Source organism: Chelonoidis abingdonii, chromosome 8 (genome assembly GCF_003597395.2).
Source record: "Chelonoidis abingdonii isolate Lonesome George chromosome 8, CheloAbing_2.0, whole genome shotgun sequence".
In the NCBI taxonomy this organism is placed as follows: domain Eukaryota; kingdom Metazoa; phylum Chordata; order Testudines; family Testudinidae; genus Chelonoidis; species Chelonoidis abingdonii.
In genome coordinates, this window is record NC_133776.1 from 22662572 (window position 1) to 22686567 (window position 23996).

General features: G+C 39.6%; 1 protein-coding gene across 1 annotated transcript in view; it reads left to right on the forward strand.

Moving 5' to 3' along the window:
- IFT80 (intraflagellar transport 80) overlaps positions 1–23996 on the forward strand; it is a 152675-nt gene that overhangs the window by 36666 nt on the left and 92013 nt on the right. The window contains exons 4-5 of the mRNA XM_075068431.1: positions 9726–9836; positions 12299–12367. Of these exons, the coding sequence (XP_074924532.1) occupies positions 9726–9836; positions 12299–12367 (180 nt within the window). The remainder of the gene's footprint in view (positions 1–9725; positions 9837–12298; positions 12368–23996) is intronic.

Genomic DNA, 23996 nt, shown 5'->3' on the forward strand with positions numbered 1-23996 from the left:
GGCAAGGTTTTGGGGGGACCAGAGTGTACCAGGCACTGGAATTCCTGGTTGGTGGTAGCGCTACAGGTTCTAAGCTGGGAATTAAGCTTAGAGGAATTCATGCTGGTACCCTATCTTTTGGAGGCTAATGTTCAAGGTGGGGAATTGTACCATGACACGTCCCCCTTAAGGACATTTCCAGAACTGCCATTTGGGCGTTTGAAAATACGTTTGCAAAACATTGTCCTCTTATACTGGGACCCATCACTGATACACGTGTGAGCAGAGCTGTTCTATCTACTGCATTCCTTCTAGATCTGAAGTCCCTACCTCCTTGAGAGGTACTGCTTTTCAGTCATCTACAGTGGAGCACCCACAGGGACACCTCTCGAAGAAGAAGAGGAGATTACTCACCTGTGCAGTAACTGATGTTCTTTGAGATGTGTCCCTGTGGGTGCTCCACTCCCCACTCTTCTCCCCTCTACTTCAGAGTTGGGGCGGCCTCAGTTGTAGAGAAGGAACTGAGGAGTTCGGCCATGCATGCGCACTATTAAGACAAGACTGATATGTGAAGCAGGCTCCACGCATGTGCGGCCTATACAGGTACTGCTGTAAAAATCTCCAAATAGCAGTGCAGAGGTGCACTGACACCTACAGTGGAGCACCCACAGGAACACTCATCTTGAAGAATGTCAGTTAGTGCACAGGTAAGTAACTTCCTCTTCTCGTGTCTTGCCTTAAATACTCCTGTTAATAAATCCCAGAATGATGTTTGCTTTTTTTGCAACAGCGTTACACTGTTGACTCATATTTAGCTTGTGGTCCACTATGATCCCCAGATCCCTTTCCTCAGTACTTCTTCCAAGGCAGTCATTTCCCGTTTTGTATGTGTGCAACTGATTATTCCTTCCTAACTGGAGTACTTTGCATTTGTCCTTATTGAATTTCATTCTATTTACTTCAGACCATTTCTGCAGTTTGTCCAGATCATTTTGAATTTTAATCCTATCCTCCAAAGCACTTGCAACCCCTCCCAGCGTGGTATCATCCATAAACTTTATAAGTGTACTCTCTGTCATTATCTAAATAATTGATGAAGATATTGATGAACAGAACTGGACTCAGAACAAATCTGTGCAGAACCCCACTTGTTATGCCCTTCCAGCATGACTGTGAACCACTGATAACTATTTTCTGGGAATGATTTTCCCACCAGTTATGGACCTATCTTATAGTAGCTGCATCTAGGTTATATTTCCCTAGTTTGTTTATGAAAAGATCATGCGAGACAGTATCAAAAGCCTTACTAAAGTCAAGATATACTACATTTACCGTTTCCCCCCATCCACAAGGCTTGTTACTCTGTCAAAGAAAGCTATCAGGTTGGCTTGACATGATTTGTTCTTGACAAATCCATGTTGACTGTTGTTTATCACCATATTGTCTTCTAGGTGTTTGCAAATTGCTTGCTTAATTATTTGCTCCATTATCTTTCCACTTACAGAAGTTAAGCTGACTGATCTGTAATTCCCCAGGTTGTCATTATTTCCCCTTTTATAGATGGGCACTATATTTGCCCTTTTCCAGTCTTCTGGAATGTCTCCCGTCTTCCATGACTTTTCAAAGATAAATGCTAATAGCTCAGATATCTCCTCAGTCAGCTCCTTGAGTATTCTAGGATGCATTTCATCAGGCCCTGGTGATTTGAAGATATCTAACTCATCTAAGTAATTTTTGACTTGTTCTTTCCCTATTTTAGACTCTGATTCTACCTCATTTTCACTGGTATTCACTATGTTAGACATTCAGTTGCCACCAGCCTTGTGGGTGAAAACCGAAACAAGTCATTAAGTACCTCTGCCATTTCCACGTTTTCTGTTATTGTCTTTCCCCCCTCATTGAGTAACGAGTCTACTCTGTCATTGGTCTTCCTCTTGCTTCTAATGTATTTGTAGAATGTTTTCTTGTTTCCTTTTAGGTCCCTGACTAGTTTGATCTCATTTTGTGCCTTGGCTTTTCTAATTTTGTCCCTACATACTTGTGTTAATTGTTTATATTCATCATTTGTAATTTGACCGAGTTTTCACATTTTGTAGGACTCTTTTTTGAGTTTTAGATCATTGAAGATGTTCTGGTTAAGCCAGGGTGGTCTGGCAGTGGATTCTGGGAGATTTTGAGACTTAAGGGAACCTAGGTGTGAGTAGAAGTGAAACTCCAGTAATCCCATAGGAAAAATGCCTGATTTCCCTGGAGTAGCAAATGTGAATACAAAAACACATTTACGATGGCAGAATAGCTGTTGTACCGATGTCAACTGCACCATGTGTTTAAAATCAGTTACAAAAATCATAGTTGTAGTATAGACAGTCCTGTAGGGCTAAATCTTACCTTGAGATGTTTATGGGCAGCTCCCATGGAATTTATTGTGAGCTGTGTGCATCTGATGTCAAACTTATGTTTATTAGATTGATCATTGGACTTACTGTGAATCTGTATTGGTTTGCTCATGGATCCTATTACTCAGTTTCTTAACTAATTAATTTCCTTAAGTCTGTATATGACAAGTCATTCATTTTGTTATGTTCCCCTATATATGCTGTTCTTCTCTATTCCCAGGCACAGGCACAGTGTACTCCGTTTAGATAAACAAAAATATTTCAGTATGGTCTATGACAACACACTGGTTCGTACCTTTCTCTAAGATTAACTCTGATCAACCCCATTACTTTCTAGATTTTAATAGGAGTAAAATTATATTGGTGAGGTGTTTCAGGTTCTATAAACATGAAATAATAATCTTGATCTAGTTAACCACAAATTAGGAATAGATGCACAAAACTCCACCTTCAGCAGACTAATAGTCAAGTCTTAGCATATGAATGTTTGCACAGGGAAAGACTGGAATTCAAAGTGGAAACAAAATTGTTTAAAAATATTTAATCTTTGCTCACCAAGATCTCTCTGTCCATGCTGCTTTAATGAGTTTATGATGTGCAAACAACCAAACTTTCTTCCACAATGGGAAAATGTTGGAGCAGCACATTCCATCTTTGGCTTAGCTGGATATAGCACAGCATAAGACAGCCCCAGTACCTGGAGCCTTTGCTTCGCACCAGAGAGATCCTTTTTTTTTCTTCTCTCCCCCCTGCGAAAGCTTGGGCAGTAACTGGGAGAAAATGTATTTGTTTTCAGAGTCTTTAAACATAATTTTCATACAATCCTGGGAATTATCACCTCAACAACGTTCTTCAGTGATGACTTTAAACACAGATGTAAGACTGATATAAAATGGTGCATTTAGGAAATATATCAGTCTCAAGGAGACTTATTAGTCATTTCTTTGAAAACTGTTTTTTAAGATCTCCTGTTGTCCAACTGTTGCTGAACAACTAGTTTCTAGTTCAATTAACAATCTTTGTTTCAAACTGCATTTTTTGGAGTAGATTGTATTTCACTAAGTACAATTGTACTCATCTGTATCTGTCTCCAAAATTTTTTGATTTATAATTCAGGCAGTAGCTTTCCTTTAAATGTAAAGAATTACTTAAAATATAAAATTTTATAGTTGATGGCTATAAACAATAAACTGTATATTCCATGGTTAAAGTCTGTATATTTATCTTGATATTTTGATTACAAAACACATAAAATTTGGTCCCATTAGATTCTCTTAATAATAAAAAGAAATACAGATAGAATACTTCAGATTGATATTAAACGTGTAAAAGTCCCACTTTGAGCTAACAAAAACTAAAAGTAATAGTTCATGACATGAATTCCAATAAAGAACTGTATTTCACAATTGTCACTGTCCCACTACCTGGCAATAAATTTAACTGCCTTAAAATCAAGCTGCAAGTTTAAAAAAAGTCTCAAATGTTTTTCCTGTAACACAAAATATTTAATGCATTAATACAGGCTGAAAACTTGCAGACTCAGTGTATTGGTAATAGAATATATATCCTTTAACTTAAACTGTAGGTTGCCCATGGAGCCATCTGGAAGAGGAGCATAGTATATATATTGTCATCATGCTCCTTGTCACTAACTCCAAACAATAATATATTCCCCTCAGTCTTCAGTTACACAAAACACGTTTCATCCACTTTGTTTTGCAACATTTCTTGGACAGAATGAATAGAAAAAGGCAAGTAGATGAATGTGTCTTTCTTGTAGAGTATGAATTATGGCTGACAATTAACCTTAATTGTCCAGTTTTTTCTGTAGTTCAGGACATTACAAACCTTACAGATTTGATGCTGCTCCCAGGTCAGTTGAAAAACTCCCATTGACCTGAATGGTATTTGACCAAGTCCTACATCAGCATCTTTTTATGCTTTCACTTGTTTACATTATTTAGGTATCACTGATTAAGGCAAATTTGCAGTTCTGTGCATGATTTCCATCAGTACTACAATGGAGTTTACTTATCTTCATAAGATAATTTCCCTTGACAAAAACAACGAGGAGTCCGCGGGCACAGATACAGGCATAAATATATATTGGCACATGAAGAGAAGGGAGCTACCTTACAAGTGGAGAACCAGTGTTGACAAGGCCAATTCAGTCAGGGTGGATGTGGTTCACTCTCAATAATTGATGAAGAGGTGTCAATACCAAGAGAGGGAAAATTGCTTTTGTAGTGAGCCAGCCACTCCAAGTCCCCATTCAAGCCCAAGTTAATGGTGTTAAGTTTGCAAATGAATTGTAGCTCTGCAGTTTCTCTTTGAAGTCTGTGCCATTCATGTGCCAGTATATCTATGCCTGTATCTGTAATTTTCATTCCATGCATCTGAAGAAGTGGGTTTTTTACCAATGAAAGCTTATGCCCAAATAAATCTGTTAGTCTTTAAGGTGCCACCGGACTCCTTGTTGTTTTTGTGGATACAGACTAACATGGCTACCCCTCTGATACTTTCCCTTGACAATTAGTGTTAAGTTTTCCATCCTCAAAATCTCTTTAACTAATCGATCTTACAGTGCGGCTGTGATTTTTTGTGGATTATGTACTATAGGATCTATAGTGGTATTAAGTTTACATTAGGGAGTTACCTGAGGAATGCAAGATTAAATGCATCATTGCATTCTTACTTTAGAAGTTTAGGCCATCTGGATTAGCAGGTGTTAAGTAGTACTAGATATGGAAGCTTCCCACTGTCATTACCTAGTTAATGAAATTAATACAGTGTTGCTGAATTTACAATGAGATGCTTTAAATACTTTGTATTCTTGTTGTGACTGTAATTTACTATATGTACCTTGCACATCCAGTGCTTCATCATGACCAAACGATTCCTGGATTGTATGCTAATGGGCGTTTTAAGATTTATTTCATGAGTATTATAGTAGCTTGTGTAATAATGTTTCATTTACACTTAACCTGTTGATGCTTACCTCCAATAGTATTACCTGTGAACACTTGGGGTATGTCTGCACTACCCGCCGGATCGGCAGGCAGCAATCGATCCAGCAGGGATCGATTTATTGCATCTAGTCTAGATGCGATAAATCGACCCCTCAGTGCTCTCCCGTCGACTCCTGTACTCCAGCGCCACGAGAGGAGCAGGCAGAGTCGATGGGGGAGCAGCAGCAGTCGACTCACCACAGTTAAGACACGTAGCTGAAGCTGCGTAACTTAGATCGTTTCCCCCCACACACATCGCTTGTGTAGACCAGGCCTTGGTCTAGTTGGGCTGCTGCTGCTGAAACTGTTGCTACTGCTGGTCAAATGTGAGTGATTGTCTCCATGAAAACACTATCTGTGTATTGTAAGGCTGCTCATCCAGTCTATGTATTCGTTTGGATTTTCACATTTCTGCATAATTTCCTTTAATATTTGTGGGAAATCTGTCTTTTTACTATCGAATCATCTGACTTGTAGGAAAAGTGGATTTTTAACACTGGATTGGAAGAATCACTTGAGAATATACAGTAAGAAATAGTCAAGCAGGGAGTGTACTGGATGGCTTAATACAGTGGTTCTCAAAGCCTGTCTGCCACTTGTTCAGGGAAAGGCCCTGGCGGGACAGGCTGGTTTGTTTACCTGCCGCGTCCGCAGGTTCTGCCAATTGTGGCTCCCACTGGCTGCAGTTTGCTGCTGCAGGCCAAAGAGGGCTGCGGGAAGGGCGACCAGCAAATCCTTTGACCCGCGCTGCTTCGCGCAGCCCCCATTGGACTGGAGCGGCAAACCGCGGCCAGTGGGAGCCTTTATCGGCTGAACCTGCTGATGCGGCAGGTAAACAAACCGGCCCGGCCCGCCAGCAGCTTTCTCTGAACAAGCAGCGGACTAGCTTTGAGAATCACTGGCTTAATAGGTCCTTTTCTTCTCTAATGTCCATGATTCTGAGGGGAAAAAATGAACACATAGAAGACCTGATGGATGTTTTATATATGATTTTGTCATTTTCTAACAGCATTTTCAATGCCTATGTTCAAATAGAGGCTTTGCATAATATTATGGAGATCAACAGCACTTTGTTCTTGTTGTTTGCTCTCTGAAAGGTCTACCAGAAAACCCTCTGTTTTTTAAAGCATTTTCAGTTATTTTTTGTCTTTGTTACTGACTTATTTAAAGACTGAAAATGTTTGTCCAGTCCAATATGTAAAATAAAGCATGAGAAAGCTGTGAATATGATTAAACATATTTCAAGCTTGTTATAACATAAACCATTTAAACTTTGCTGTTGTGGTTACCATGATGTTATCAGATGTCTTCATGTGTGTATTGCCTTCTAGGCAGTTCACAGTTAACTGAGTAAACATTTTTATCTGTGAGATTGCATATACATACTCATGTGATCAAGCTATCCAAAGAATAAATTCCTTTTTGTATACAAGCATGCAATGAACTGCATTTATTTTTCTCCTTTGACTACCTCATTTGAACTCTGCCCACTAATCCATTTCTGCTGGCACTACATTTAATATTTCAAACCTTTGAGAAGCTCTCCAACAGTGTCTACTACTACTTACTTAAAAAAAAAAATCCCACAAAAAATGTATGCTTGCAGTAGTCAGTCCTTGACCCGGGATAGTCTTAAAGTCTGGTGTCTTATTGCTTCCTAATGCTAGAAATATATGCTATGCTGTACTTCTGGAATTTGTGAAAGATATAGTATTGTTATCTAGCTCAGGTGGATTGTGGCATAACAGCCTTTAAAATTATAACACTCTAATGCCCTCATGTAGAGCTCTTTAACAAATAATTTGATACACCTGTCATCCTGAGATCTGTACATGGAAACTCAGGCAGCCTGTTGTTGCAGGCAGGGGTAAATTCACAATAGGGCCAGGACATGAAAAATGACCAAAAGAAAAAATGCCTAAAATAACTTTTCTTCTTTGAGTGCTTACTCAAGCCTATTCTGTTGTAGGTGTGAGTGCTCACCACATGCATTGGTGCCGGAAGTTCTTCCTTTGGTGGTATCCATAGGGGACCGGCTCTGGTGCCCTCTGCAGTGGCATGCATATGCACCAGTGTAAAGGGCACCGCTGGCTCCCCTCTCCCTCAATTCCTTGTTACTGCCAGTGACAGTGCTGGAACATCTCCTTGCCTCAGAATACTTTCCTATCTCAACTGTGCCTCGTAGCAAATTTGTTGTATATAGTTGTTAAAATTTGCATAGTTAATAGTTCCCTTGGTGTTAAGTTAGAATTAGTTAGTTCTTTGAGTGCTTGCTCATGTCCATTCCATATTAGGTGTGTGTGCTCGCCACATGCACCGATGCCAGAAGTTTTTCCCTCAGCAGTATCCGGAAGGAACTGAGGGAGGGGACAGCCGGCAGCACCCTTATACTGGTACATATGCGCACCACTCCAGAGGTCATCAGAGTCGGTCTCCTATGGATACCGCTGAGGGAAAAACTTCTTGCACTGGTGCATGTGGTGAACACACACACCTACAATGGAATGGACATGAGCAACACATCTCGAAGAACAACAGTTCTCTTCCCCCTAGAGAAATTGCTTCTGCTGGTCCCTGCTCTTGGGGGAAAAGTGCAATAAGCCCTAGACTTATTTAGAAAACAGTGATCATTGAGGTCATGCGTATTCCATCTTACAGATACAAATGATTAATTTGAAGTTATTTAAGGGATTGGAACACCTGGCTACCTCAGTTGCTCCTATTGTTCCAGACAGCAGGTCTTGGAATCTTTGTTCTATTTAGCTACTTTTCAGGATAGTTTGTTCCTGCTCTTATTTTTCTTTTATTTTTATTTGTATTAGTTATAGTACTATATAAATATTTTTAAAAATATAGTTTAGCATTAGTTTAGTCTTTAAGGTACTTAGCTTTGGGTCATTGTATAGTTCTAAGCCAGTTATTGTTGAGGCTGTTTCAGGACTCCAATTCCTCCTTGGTCTGATCTTTGGTCCAGCTTGAAGCTGATCATCTTCATGGCATGCCTGGGTAAAAAATTCTGAATTAAACAGGATATATCATTTGGAAAGAAAGGCCTGTTTGTACTTTTGTTGAAGTCAGTAGTAAGTGTTGCCAATGCCTTTAGTGGAAGCTGGCCCCAAATGTCCAGAACAGACCAACATTTTAGACAATTTTAATTCCGCAGAGAAGGGCACTCTCCAGCATGATAGTCAGTTTGTACCAGCTTTTACCCTTTGGTGCTGAGTGGACTTTCAAATATAAGAGGGGGTCAGAAGTAGGAATTCCTTGGTTTGAGGCTCTTTTGATTCAGTGTTAATTCCATATGTATTATAGTTTTGGGGCAGTGAAATGGCACAAACTAATTTAAGATAGTCAAGTCCAGAGAAAACTGAGAGGAACCTAACCAAAGTAGTTGAATGTGCAACATAGTGTCAAATGCAGTTCAATGTTGATAAATGCAAAGTAATGCACATTGGAGGGAAACATTTAAACTATTCATATACTGTACAGGATTCTCAATCGTATCAGGAGAGGAAAGGGTTTGGACACCAATATGGATAGCCAAATTGAGCTTGGCTCAATCAATGTACAGTTGTGACAGAAAACAACCCAAGCTGTTGCAATCCATAAGGAATGGGATGGAGAAAATTTGGGTAATATTATGATGCCATCATATAAATCAAACATGCTGCCTCAACTAGAATAGAGCATATGGTACTGCTCACCCTATTTCAAAAGGGATGTTACAGAATTAGAGAGCATTTAGAGAAGGGTGACTAAAGTGAACAGGGACATGTGAAAAGTGAAATTGAAAAGACTGGGATTGTTTATCTTAAAAAGGAGAAAGTAAAAGGGGACAAAATAAAATAATGAATGTCTAGAGAAGGTAGATTGTGAACTTCTATTCTCCCTGTCTCAACTTAAGAACAGAGGGACATTACATTAAATTAAAAGGTGGCAATTTCAAAACTGATGAAAGGAAATACTTTTTCACAAAAAGCTAGCAAGATTCAAAAAAAGATTAGACATGTGAATATCAAGAATACTCAGAGTTATAGTGAATGCTCACCTAAATTTTTACGATATAGTAAACTTCATGCTTATGTTTTTAAACTAATCTAGCAATTAGGAACTGGGAGGTTTCTTGTGCTTTCATCTGAGGTGGCTGGTGCTGGCCAAATGGAGACAAGATACTAGATTAGATGGGAATTCCTATGTTCCTATGAAATAATGGGGTTTAAGCATCATATGTAAACAGTATTTTTATTTTAATCAGTTTTTTAAACTTGGGAGAACAATATGCTATGGTAATGGGCACCATACATAAATAAGATATCTAATTTTCTAACTTAACTTTGTTTAGGCAAGTTCCATTTGATTTCAAAGATAGGAAGAGTGGAAAAAAGTGTAGAGGCTCACTGTGGAGCTGTACTTGCAGGAAGATGGAATTATGAAGGAACAGCGTTGGTTACAGGTAAGAGTTTTTCCTTAAAGATGGAAATTAAAATAATAAAAAGTCCCTTCCAAGAGAGCATAATTTAAAGATATGAGGTTAATATGCTAAATAGGTTCAAAAGAAGGGAATAGTACACCACTTATGTATTAGGGGCAGGGGTTGTGTACAGGGCCACTTAGTGCGTGTCAAGCCAGGGCATAAATCTACAGCACACTAGTCTGCCAGACACTAAGTGGCTGTGTGGACCCTGCTGCCAGGCACAAAAAGTGCATAGAGAGTGCTCTTTGATTTACTCCTATTTTTGTGGTGGCAGTGTCCACACATCCACTTAGTGTGTGGGAAGCTGATGCATCGTAGATTCACACCCCAGCTTGCTACGCACTGAATTGCCTTATGGACAAACACTTAAGTTATTAAACAATTCAGTTTATGGAATACAAGTAATTACTTCCTCTGAGGGATAAATCCGGTTGAATTTGTATAGAGGCAACATTGAGGTGAATCCTTGACATTTATTTAGAAGCTGCAGATTGAAATTTCATAAACTTAATTGCAGTTACACCAAATTTGGATAGATAAAATTGAATCTATGAGTCTACAAACAAGAGACCCAGCATTAAATCTATAAGAAAAAGAGCAGTAATTCAAGAATAGGGACACTACGTTGTTGATTTTAATGAATTTAACTGAATCAATTAATATATTTAAAAATAAGAAAAGTGATTTACAGTTAAGATAATGTTCTTATGGTTAATGGATAGTTAGGCAGTGATAACTCATTAATACCAGTTAAAAAGAATGAATTTTTAATGTATTTTTTATGCAAAAGGCAATCAGAAGTAATTTTGAAAATGTAAAATGTTCATTTTCAAATGTTTAAATGTAATTTTTTTGTACTTTTATACTTTTTTGTTTTAATTATTTTTTACTTATGAAATTAGATAAATAGCACTATCATTGGCTGGCTTACATTCTAGGTAGTTACTGTGTTGTATATTAAACATTTAATGTGTGGGCACGCACTTGCATACATTAGTGACTACTGTAGTAAAGATTGCCTAAGTGTTTCCACTTTAAACCCATCTTGAGTTGCTCAGCTTTTTGAGACTTTTCACTTTTGGGGGCTGGCATTTTTCAGGTCTTGGACTCCACTCACATTGAATCTCTCTGTTTTTAGAAACGTAAGTGTAGCGGTGTCTGCTCCTGGTCATTCCACAAACTCAGCCAAAGTACATGCACCAGTGCTCTTTTATTGTTTGTGCCTATCCCCACCACCTGCTATTTACATATCTTACAGACCAATACCCTGGGAGACCGCTAGCTTCTCTTGCCAGCAGAGATCTAGAGCTCCGTGCTCCTCCCTTTCCTGTCTCTCCCCTTCTGCTTCCTCCCAGCCAGCTTTATATAGCAGACTGGCCACTCAGGCCCGAAGATGCACCCCCTTGAGTGATTAGGGTGTGGCTTCCCCCGCCAGTCCTAACTAATCCTCCTTTTAAGCAGAGCTGGGCTAACAGGGGCCTGGCTTGGATCTCCTAGCCAGCACCCTGTTACAGTAAGCAAAAGGTTTGGCTGTTTTTGAGTAGAAAGTTACAATAAATAAAAATCCCCCTCACCCCCCACCCCTAAAAAAATCCCTCCAGTGCTCAAACAAAAAGGAAGCAGAAGAAGAATGTTCTTGTAACTGTTTTGAATGGTTCAAAAGCCAAATCTGTTGTAAATAGAAAAGTTAAATTTGGTAGATAAATAGTCCTCATGGAGTAGAAGTGACTTTGTGTTCTGGTGATAATTTATTTTCAACTATCTGAGTTAGAAAACTTTGCAAATAGAACTGTGCTGTACATTTTTAATGATGATAGCACTTTAAAGTAACATTTGGCATGAAGGTAGGCTGCAGTGTGTGTATACAAACTTTGCTGCATAGTGGATATGCATATGAATGAGGAAATGCTCCAAAAGGCTCAGACTCCATACTTTAGGATTTTGGGGAATGTGCAATTTAATTATGGAAATCAAGCTTTTAAAGTTGAGAGTTCCTACAAACTTCATCCTCAAATTTCACCATTCACCAAGTATAAATCACCAGTTTAACCTCGAAGGCCTGATACTACTCTCTTTTGATCTACAGCAACTTAAGGATATCAGGTGTGGGTTATTGAACTGTAAGCAAATGAGTAGTACTAGTAATGATGAATAGGGGACTTGGAGCTAGGGGGAGAGTTGGGTAATTATTGGCTTTCCCTTCTCAGAAAGCATTGTCAGGCAAGATAACCACAGGACTCTGGGTAGAAAAGAAGCTGCGATGACAGCAGCAGAAAAGCAGTTTAAATATGTTTTCCATAAGACACATTCTTTCTAACTAGCAAATAAATAAATGAATAAATAAGTAGAACTAACCCTAAGTGTACCTAAATTTTTAAATGTCATATATTTTAATTTTTTTTAATTTTGAAAGAAACATGATGACTTTCTGTTGTTTACAGTTGGTGAAGATGGACAAATAAAAATCTGGTCTAAAAGTGGAATGCTAAGATCCACTTTAGCACAGCAAGGTAAGTTAATTTATTTCTAAAGTTTGGATTTAAATGTTTAATTTCAGCTATATATAATATGTTCTAGTACCTTCACTTAAATCTGGTGGTAGTTGCTTAGATCAGGATATTAGGGCTTGACTCAACTTCCATTAAAATCAAAGGGAATTTTTCTGTTGACTTCACCGGAAGTTAGATCAGGTAGTATTCTTTGAGAGGCAAGCCTTCTTTGAAAGCCTTTCGCATCTGAAAACTGTAGGCACCATTCTGAATCTTGAAACTAAATTCACAGAAAATGTTGTTTCGTACTTCCATAGAGTTTAAGGCCAGAAACCATAATTTGATCGTCTAGTCTGACCACCTGCATATTGCAGACCTTTAAATTTCATCCAGTTACCCCTATACTGAGCTCAATAACTTGGGTTAGACTAAAGCATTTCAGTCTTCAGAACCTTTAAATTGTTTTGTACCACAGGCAGAAAACAGGTGACAGTACCCAGGACCCCTGCAATGGCAGGGAACTGGTTAGGTGTGAGAATGATTTGGGTGAGATGGTGCAGCAGGCAGTCAGTGCCCCATGTTGCAAAGAAAAGTGAAAAATCCCCAGGGTCCCTGCTTGCCCCAATTCCAAATGGCTCTTGACATGTCCAATATGATGTCCAGATCAATGGCCACTGCACTGGCTATGCAGAGATTTTACTAGTTCAGGCTTCAGGGATCCCACGTGAGGCCAGGTCACTATAAAAGAACTGCCCTTTGAGGGTAACAAACCCTTTAATAGAAGCACCAACCATGTCTTGCATACTTTAAAAGACTTGTGGGTTGCACTGAAATCTCTGGGCCTGTGTGTCCTGGCTCCCAAGAGGAAATTCCCAAGACAACAGTTACAACATTATAGGGGTAGGCACTAGACTCAGCTATCCACAACAGCGTGTCTTGAAACCCCTAAGAAAGAGAGAGCATTTCCAGTGCAGATGAACCTCAGCTTCCTCCTTGACTGCCTCTCCATCCTGGACTCTGGGGCAATGTCAATTTTGAAACACAAGTTATGAGTCTTATAGAACCAACCTCTTCTTCCATTACACTCTCCCTTTGGCAATCATCTCTCCCATTTCTAGAATGCCTGGTTAGGGGTAACGTTGGACCAGTGGTCCTCAAGATCATCAAGGGAGATTATTGTATACAGTTTGAGGCTGTTCCCATCCCTTCCCCTCCATCCATAACCCTCTTCAGGGACCTCTCCCGTGAGAATCTAATGAAGCAAGAAATAAACTCCCCGATACAACTGGAAGTGTTGGAGGAGGTACCTCAGAAGTTCAGAAGCAACCAATTTTTTTTGTCATTTGTGACCATTTCTCAGGGTGCCCTGGACTGCAAGTTACTTTGTTACTCCCCTTCCTCCAGTGTGAGGGAATCTTTTTTGTGGTAGCTGGATGTCAGTTCCCCGACATGGTCAGCCCTTCAGCCATTCAAGCACTCACCTCAGAAGTCTGCCTGCCCCTACTTTCCCTTGCAGGTTAACAATAGGTGCACCCAGATCCTGAGCCACTCTGAAAGTGCCCTCTCTTAAGTGTCCAGCCCCTATCACTGGGCACTCACAGTAGTAAACAGGTTCACTACTCCCAAGAGAATAGTGTGTGTGTATACACACACTCTCTCTCTTTTCCCTCCGTACAGAGGAATAGTGCATGCACACACACACACACACACACACACTCTCTTTCCCCCTCAAGGGAATAGTATACAAACACACATGCACACTCCAGCTTGTTTGATTCAGCTGTCAGTTCCAATATAACACAGCACTGTAATCTATTTGTAGTAAAAACAAATACAAGTTTATTAACAAAAGTAAAGATTTAAGAGATAGTTAGTTTAGGGTAATAAGAACAATAGGTCACAAATAAAACAGAAGTATAACATGTTTCTGCTAGACTAACACTTAAATTTAACAGGCTTACCTTGTCTAAAGTAATTTCTCGCTTAAGCCCTTTCTTGCAGCATTTAAACTGCAGTTGGTTGAGATCTTGTTTTCACTGCCTGGTTACCCCCTCAAGTGCAGGATAAAAGAGGGATCTTTGTACCATCCTCTTATTCCCCTAAAGTATACTGTTTTTGTCCCCTAGACGCAGGGTGACTCCCTGTGCTTTTCCTCCTGAAGTGTTGGGTCCATCCTGTCCACCTGTTTCTCCTATTAACTTTCACATGTAAATGGGCCTATTTTGTGTTTGTTTTTACAGTGCTTGATCTACATATGAATTGAGGCTGGTGATTCCATGTCCATTTGGTAAAAGCAGCTTGCCAGCCCTGCCTGTTGACACACTTTAAAACATTTTTGGAAAGTACATATGACTCCTTACACATTGACCTTACATACCTCTTGGAATGCTTATGATGACCAGTATGATATGAGCTTTCATTTGATACCTCAAACCAGGGGTCCCCAATGTGGTGCCTGCAGGCGCCATGGAGCCCGCCGGGGTGTCGAAGTGCACCCGCATACTGGCCAGCGGACGAGCATACGCCGAAATGTTGCCTACAAGCTGCATCATCCAGAGGCATTGCCACCGAAATGGCGCCGAAAATCGGCGGAATTTTGGCAGCAACGCCTCTGGATGACACAGCTTGTCGGCGGCATTTCGGCGGCTACACCTACTGACGTTGCCACTTGTCGGTGGAATTTTGGCAGATGCTCATCCACCGCCACTGTCCTCCATGGCTCGTCGTCTGGCACCTGCCAGACAAAAAAGGTTGGGGACCACTGCCTCAGACCTATTTTTAGGTAAATACTATGAAAGCAATGTGTTGTATAGTGAGTTTTTCAGGCCTGATAAGTGTTGCTGACACAGAATAGTGACCTCTTTGGCAGTTGGCACCAGTTGACCTCTGTTTCACACCTGCCCACTGATGTTGATCTCCATCAATAGATTTCTTACTACAATAGACTAAATCAATCAATTATGGTCTCACCTCAGCACTCAGATGAGGACTTGCCACGTGACTTCACTTATGCCTTCTGCATGGGTCATTGAGATCTATATATCTGCCAAAAAGACACACCATGGGCCACTGGTTACAGACCTCACAGAGTTCTCTCCTCCTTAAACCGATGGACTTATTCAACCAAGGTATACAAAGGAATGTCCTTCTTACTGGCACAGCCAGCCAAGATACAGGCCATGGACTCTTCCATTCAAGGTTTGGGGGAACTCATATGGCATGGCTGAAGATTCTGGGGATATATTTGTCTCAGGAGATCACCCTCCACATAAATGTCTTGGAACTCAAGGCTATCAAATTCTTCTATAAGGCCTTCTCACCCCTACTCAAAGACCTGAGGATTCATGTCCTCATGAACAATACATGGTGGTGCACTCCATCAACTGGCAAAAGTACTAAATCCTCCCCTCTTGAGACCTTGGGACCAGTACATTGAACATCATATTAAATCAGTGGGTCCGCAGCTCCGGAGCCTCTGGAACACACTGGCAGACTGCATTAGTAGAGGCCTGGAAACCACAAGTTGTCCCTCGAGACCAGAAGACATCCAAAAGGACTTCGGAGATGGTGGTTTCCACAGGTGGACCTGTTTGCAAGGATTTTTACTGCCAAATGTATTGCTCCAAAGGAAGTGCGAGCTAAGGCTTCATATCAGATTATTTTCGGTTCCCATGGACTTCTAGCTTTTCCTTGTATCCCTAAAATACCCACAACTCTGAGGAAACTAAGAGAAGATGCTAGTTGTGTTACTGTTCTGCCACTAGTTAGGATGGGTTGATTTAAATAAAAATGATATAATCACCAATTTTATTCATGGTTTAAATCAGGTGAAACCTTTATTTAAATCATAGATTTTAATCACCTTTTGCATTTGTACTTTTTAGTTATTTTCCTAAAGATAAGTTGATGCTCATTGGCTCATAACTATTAAAAGTTGTTTTGCAGCTAAATATAATCATTACACTAAATTTGATCCTTCTTTTTACTAACAAGGAGGTCACTCTCTATATCCATACGCATTTATTTAAACAATTATGTAGCTTAACTTTTTACTAGATGATGATTAAATTTTTGCTTGCAATTTGTGTCAAGCTGTATTTGGATGGAAATTCAAATTCAATTAAAAATGTACAAAAACATCATTGTATTATGTTTTCATTGAGTAAAGTTACCTTAAATGTGCTTGATACATAAGAAAAACATTTTCAAAATGTTTTGCTTTTAAAACTAAGGACATATCTGTGGTTAGTGAATGTAACTGATGTTTCTGGTCACCATATCCTTCAAGATTTTAGACATAGACGACTCGTGCGTGGGTCACAATCTGAAGGGGAGAACACATCTCAGCAGGTGCCTGAGATAGATTAGGAGAGCCAGCCATGCTCTCTTAATCTATCTCAGGCAGCTACTGTGCTGTACAGAGCAGCAACCCAGAGTGGCCAGTGTGAGAAGTGGCTGATTCTGCTCCCCACCCAGGCCCAGCTGCGAGGAAGAGGGGCCGAGCATGCTGGGCCCCAGTTGCAGCAGGAGAAGGGAGCCCCTCCCCATCCAACATGGCAGGCCAAGCAGAAATCTGGGGGGAGGGACACTTGACTCCCATATTCCTCCCCCCCCCCATGTGCCACCTACGGTTTTAGACTAGTAGATCTCATGCTCTCACACCTTGTTTTTACTCCTAGATTCATATTGGAAAATTTAGCTTTCCTGCTTTTTAGCACCAGATTGGTGTCTTCACTTTGAATGAACTAGTCACTGAAGTGATCTAGTTGAATAGACTGTAAAAAAAACATTCTTTGTGGACCTACAGAAAGGCTACTACTGTCAAAAACTGTAGAAACTTGGTGTAAGGTTGAGATCTACTAGTCTAAACCCTTGCAGGACATGGTGACCAGCAACAACCAGTTCAATTCACTAACTCCAGATAATACATCCTTAGTTTTAAACTCCAAACATTTTGATAATGTTTGGCACTTCAACCAACTCTGATTCCAGGTCTTTAGCCAGAGATTTCCACTAGTTCAGTGGTTTGACTTTCTGGAAAATTTGGCAGGAAACGTACTGCTACGTATTATTTTGTGTATTTAATTTAGATTATTTTAATAGATTATAATAAATTTAGGCCTCAACATAGATTTTCAATTTCAAATTTAATTTTAAATTAGTTTATTTGTAATACAAACAAACAAAAAACATCTGTATTTAATTAATATTTTAAAAATTATGTTTTTTAAATCAGTGGGTTTTTTTATTCACCCTGTCTCCAGCATAGGCCAAGTAGTTTTGGTTCTCTGAGCTAGTTAACCTTTGCATTAAATGGTCTGTCACCTAACCAATCTTGTCAGACTTGATCTCACAAAACAGTGGGCACATCCCTTCTCTGGACATGATGTCCCTGCACCTGACAACCTGGGATGTTTGCAGGATGACTTCTAGAGAGGAAAGCTGCTCAGCTTCAAGCAGGACATTCTCATTCACAGCAGGAAACCCTGAACCAGGTTAACTCGTAGATCAAATTGAAGAGTCTCTTCTGGCAATGTAACATCAACTCTCACCAGTAACATGCTATGTTAGAATATTTACTCCCTTTAAAAAATAAAAATAACAATAATTGGAGGTATACCTATCTCCTAGAACTGGAAGGGACCTTGAAAGGTCATTGAGTCCAGCCCGCTGCCTTCACTAGCAGGACCCAGGTGACATGGAGTCTGTAAGTGAAGGTAGTCCTGTGTTCTTTCTTTTCCCCTGTGTATGCTGAAATGCAGATTTTCCTTGTCTCCTTGCTGTCTCAAGGAACCTGTTTACTTTTTATATGTAAATTGAAGTTTCTTTTTTTTGGGAAAGACCTGTTTAACCACTCCTGCTTAGTTAGGGCTGCATGGGTTTGAATATGTGCTACTAACATCATCCAGAGGGAATGTATAACTTTACATATAATGCTGATACATACATTCCACCATGATATTATTGACCAGTGAATTATGAGTTTTCAAATGATACCTCACAAGGCATTTTTTGTAAAAAATATTCTTATGCTAATATGTACAATGTGAATACAGGAGTGCATTTGATCACTCTCACTGAGTCATCTCCAGCTTCTTAAATGGCTTTCTTTGAACTTTTCCACTAGTGATAAGACTGGCCCCTTAACGGGATCTTAATTCAGTACTTTCAACACTTAGCAAGCCACCTTTTGAACCCCTGGCCACTTGTTCAGTGCTACACTTGTCTATGAAGGTTGCCTTCCTCATTGGCATCATCTTAGCCAGATGGGTAGGTGAACTAGGGGCCCTAGTAGTAATCCCCCCCACACACACACAGTATTTCATCAAGACAAGGTCTTGCTACAGTTGTATTCAAAATTCACCCCTAAAGTAATTTAGAAATTCCAAATAAACCAGACTATCCACTTTACCTGTGTTCTTCCTCAATCCACCCATCTCCAGCATCGAGAAGAGACTTCATTCTCTCTCTATTTGAGATGAGCTTTGGCATTTTTCCTACAGAGAACAAAACAGATCAAAAAGTCATCTAGGCTCTTTGGTGTCATAGTGGAACAAGCTCAAGGACAAACTCTTTCCTCCCTGAAGATCTCCAAGTAGATCTCTGACTGTATCCTACTTCGTTATTAAGTGGTACACCTTCCTCCCCCACATGGGGTATGCATCCTCAGTGGCTTCAAGAAGTATGTCTGCTTGATATTTGCAAGACAGCTGTTAAGGTTCCTTCCCCACTCTGAACTTTAGGGTACAGATGTGGGGACCTGCATGAACACCTCTAAGCTTAACTACCAGCTTAGATCTGGTTTTGCTGCCACCCCTCCCAAATACTGACTCCCTTCTCTGGAAAGTCTTGAGAGACTTCTTCACCAAGTCCCTGGTGAACACTGATCCAACCCCTTGGATCTTAACACAAGGAGAATTTAACCATCCCCCCTCCTTTCCCCCACCAGTTCCTGGTGAGTCCAGATCCAATCCCCTTGGATCTTAAAACAAGGAAAAATCTATTAGGTTCTTAAAAAGAAGGCTTTTAATTAAAGAAAGAAAGGTAAAAATCATCTCTGTAAAATTAGAATGGAAAATAACTTTACAGGTAATCAGATTCATAGATCCCAGAGGAACCCCCTCAATCCTCTTAGCAAAAAGGAACATGTACAAGTTGAGAAAACAAAGTGAAACTTAACACACCTTGCCTGGCTGTTACTTACAAGTTTGAAATATGGGAGACTTGTTCAGAAAGATTTGGAGAGCATGGATTGATGTCTTTTCCCTCTTAGTCCCAAGAGCGAACCACCCCCAAAACAAAGAGCACAAACAAAAGCCTTCCCCCCACCAAGATTTGAAAGTATCTTGTCCTTTGGGTCAGGTGTCAGCCAGGTTATCTGAGCTGCTTAACCCTTTACAGGTAAAAGGATTTTGGTGTCTCTGGCCAGGAGGGATTTTATAGTATTGTATACAGGAGGGCTGTTCCCTTCCCTTTATAGTTATGACAACAGCAATGTGGAGTTCCATCTATGCTGTGGTCCAAGCCTCCTCCACTAATTCATCCTTTTGGATGGCAGTTCTGCAAGCAGCCATACCACCTGCATACTTACGCCCCCTCATCCTCTTTAAGTAGTGCTTGCCAGTCACCCACAGTGGAATACACATAGGGACCAGAACTTGAAGAAGAAAGGAAAGTTACTCATCCTTGATAACTGGAGTTCCTTGAGATATGTGGTCCCTCGCTGTAGTCCATTCCCTGCCCTCCTTCCCTTCTGCTTCGAATAATCTGTGATTCATGGTAAGAGGAGGAACGAGAGAGGCATCAGTCTGCCCCATCTCTTATACCTTCAGCACGGAGTATGAGGAGGGGAAGGGCACAGGTACAGATCAGTGGACACTGCTTGCTAGAATTATCTGGTCTTAGATGCATTGAACACATGCATACCTCCTGTGGAATACAGATAGGGACCACACATCTTGAAGAACTCCGGTTACAAAGGGTAAGCAACTTCTCTTTCTTTTTTAAACTGAAATTTTTCATGGGTACTCACTTCCTTAAGGCAAACTTCTTTTAATTACATTTGAGAAAAACAGTTCATTTGTTTTTGAATAAGATGACAGTCTAAAAGACAAATATTTTTCCCAATATAAAAATACTGAATTTTTTAGAGTGTTACCCCAAATTTAGTTGCAGGTTGACCACAAAGAGAAGAGTTTATTGTGTGGCCTTGGTATTAAAAATTGATTTTATTTCTTCTCTTGCAGTTCCTCCAACATATTATTGATCATAAAATTTTGATCTTTTGTTTTTGTTATTGGAAATATAAAAATGCGCCATCAGGGCATCCTGGATACATGTATATCAGAAATAAAATTTACAAATAAACCAGTGACACAGATTATGGACTTTTCTACCCTTCACCCTATTAACAAGAATGAACAGATGCTGACCCCCCAAAGCTTTCTTGTAACTTCCCTCACCTTCTCCTTTTTCAAAAGTCAGGAAAAACAGATGAGCCTTGCCCAGGAAGTCAAAAAACTCAAACTCTGTCAGACCAAGTTCTGGGTATTAGTGAGTTGCAGCCATAAAATAATTATATTGTTTAAAGTGAGGTTAGGCTAGTTCTAATACCAACTACAATGTAATTTATGGTTATTTTCTTGGGGAAAAATAGTAAAATATTTTTACCAGTTTCTCCCTTTCCCCCTAGACTCACTTATTTTCTGACTTCAGCCCATGATGTGAAAAAATGTATCATTTTTGCCACAGAGTGGGAGCTAACAGTTCTGGAGTGGCTGATCTGTGATAGCTACTATCCCCTTCTCTGAATCCTCAGTGGCTGGCAAGGAGGAGGAGCCACTTGGTGTGGGAACAAAGGGTCCTAGGGACTGCCCTCAAAGGCAGAAGCGTTATTCTTTGTTTGGATGGAGGTGGGGGAGATGAGAGAGACTGCTGGAGTTGGAGATTAGCTCCTAAACGTGAATTCAGCTGGAACGTGAAGCTGGACTACCTAGATGAGAAAAAAATTAAAATATATTTTGTATTTTTTTCCTCAAGGAAATACCAAAATTAATATATTATTGCATAGGAGTTTCATACATTTTTAAAGTGTAGTTGGAGAGCAGAACCCCATAAGGTCTGATTACAGATAGCTTTGTGTTATACATCAGTCTCTTTCAGTGTTTCAGAGAAGAGAATGCAGATAACCAGCTCTAGTTACTTAGATCCTTTTTCACTTTTGATGTTCTTCATTCCTGTTCTAACATAGGCATTTCTCCCACCCCTCCTGAAATTGGGATTTTTCTACAGATTAACCACACTCTTGAAAGGAGGTGTATACAAACATGGTGTAACTTAATGACAGAGCCATGTTTTGCCATTATTTTCATGCAAGTTATCACACATAAAAAGAAGACAAAAGTTTAATACATAACAACAGTAATAAAATGTTTTAACATATGTTCTAGTATATTCTTTTACATATACAGCTTGGCTGATTTGTACTGTTAAACTCTTAAAGGCCCTGGTTCAGCAAAGTATTTAACCACGTACCAAGGTTAACCCAAGGAGGCAGGCTTAGTGAAGTCAGGCTACTCACATGCTGAAGTACTTTACTGAATTGGGGCCATACAGACAGACCTACTTTTGAGCTTGGCTTGGTAAACTAAGCTTTGAACTCTGATACAGCCTTCCACATATTTTTAAACTTACTTTAAAGCAATATAGTTTAAAAGTGCTAGTGTGACAAGCTGCAAAATATTTATTTTTATATCTATTTCTTAAAATATTTCCTTTTCTAATGACTATAAAATGTTGCTGATTTTGTATTTGGAATTTCTTGCATTTGTAGTCTATTTCAGTTAAGACACCCAACTAAGTTTTGTTTTTCAGACTTTGTACATTGAGATCATGTGACCTTTTGACATTTTTGAAGAAACCACATGCACCTGGTTTGGGTTAAATGTCAGACCCTTATCTCTCTCTAAAACAAATTATCTAAATCCTTTCAACCTGTCGAAGGCATTTTTAACCACAGGAGTGGAGGCAAAAAAATGTATTTCTGTTGTTTTAAGGAAGTTCATTGCTCAAATATAATGTGTTTTTCACATTTACAGTGCAAAAAGTAAGATAAGCCAACAATCCTTTTGACATCTATTTTTATAAATTATTTTGCAATATATGATATTCCCTATTTCTCAATTGATATCATGCAAAAATGCCAGATGTCACCTTTTTCAAGTCATTGTTTGTACATTTTCAAGTCAAATAGCTTTCAGTGTTGTAAAACTTGCAAAGCAAGAGCCATGTTCTGCTCTGAGGTATACAACTTCCATTGACTTTGCTGAGACTTGCATATATGTCTAAGGGTAAAATTGGGTACCAGGGAATGACTATCTTAACTTTCTTTTATTTCTGCTTTCAGTTTATGTTTGATCTAGGGCAAGATAGTGCAAGGCATGGCATCCCTTCAGCATCCACTTTACAGGATCAGGCCCCAATAGATCATTCTAAATTGACTGAAAGCTGACTCTGTTCCCACAGACTTGATTGGGAATTTGTTAGGATCTTATACTAGCTAAAACATTAAGTAATTATATTATGTTCATTGTGTTAAATTTTCTTTTAGTTTATCATAAGAACAGCCATAATGGTTTGGACCAGTGGTCCACCTAGTCCAGTATCCTGACTCCAAAAATGGCCGGTACTAGAGCTTAAGGGAGAGTTGGAGTTGGAGTTGAAGTGATCCCATCCCTGTCTCCCCCTCCTGGCTTCTGGCAGTCAGAGGTTTAGGGTTGCCCTGAGTATGGGGTTATATTCCTGACCATCTTGGCTAATAGCCATTGATGGCCCTATCTTCTGTAAGCTTATTTAGTTCTTTTTTGAGCCCAGTTATACATTTGTCCATGACAACATCCCATGGAAGTGAGTTCCATAGGTTAATTGTGTGTTGTGTGGAAAAGGTACTTATTGTTTGTTTTAAACCTTACTGCCTATTAATTTCATCCAGTGACCCCTGGTTTTTGTATTGTGGGAAAGGATAAATAACGCTTTTTCCCCCACAATATTCATGATTTTATAAACCTGTCATGATATCTCTCCCCCACCCCTGGTGTTGTCTCTTTTCTAGAGTGACAGCCATAATCTTTTTAGTCTCTCTTGTTATGGAAGCTGTTCGATACCCTTGATCATCTTTGTTGCTTTTCTCTGAATCTCTGGCAGTTTCACTATATACTTTTTGAGATGGGGCAACCAGAACTGGACACAGTACTGAAAATGCGAGTGCACCATGGATTTATATAGTGGCACTATGATATTTTCTGTCCCTTTCCTAATAGTTCCTAATATTCCATTTGCCTTTTTGATTACTGCTGCGCACTGATGAAGCCAATGTTTTTTTTGATTGTTTTTTTAGTAGAAACTCATTATATATGTGTAGTTGAGATTATATTTTCCAGTGTGCATTACTTTGCACTTATCAACATTGAATTTCATCTGGCAATTTCATTTGCCCAGTAACCTAGTTTTGTGAGATCCCCTGCAACTCTGTAGTCAGCTTTGAACTTAACTAACTTGAATAATTTTGTATCATCTGCTATCATCTTTGTGCCATCTTATTAAAAGGTGGTAGAATTATCATTGCTTAAATGTTTTATCCATTTCATTCACT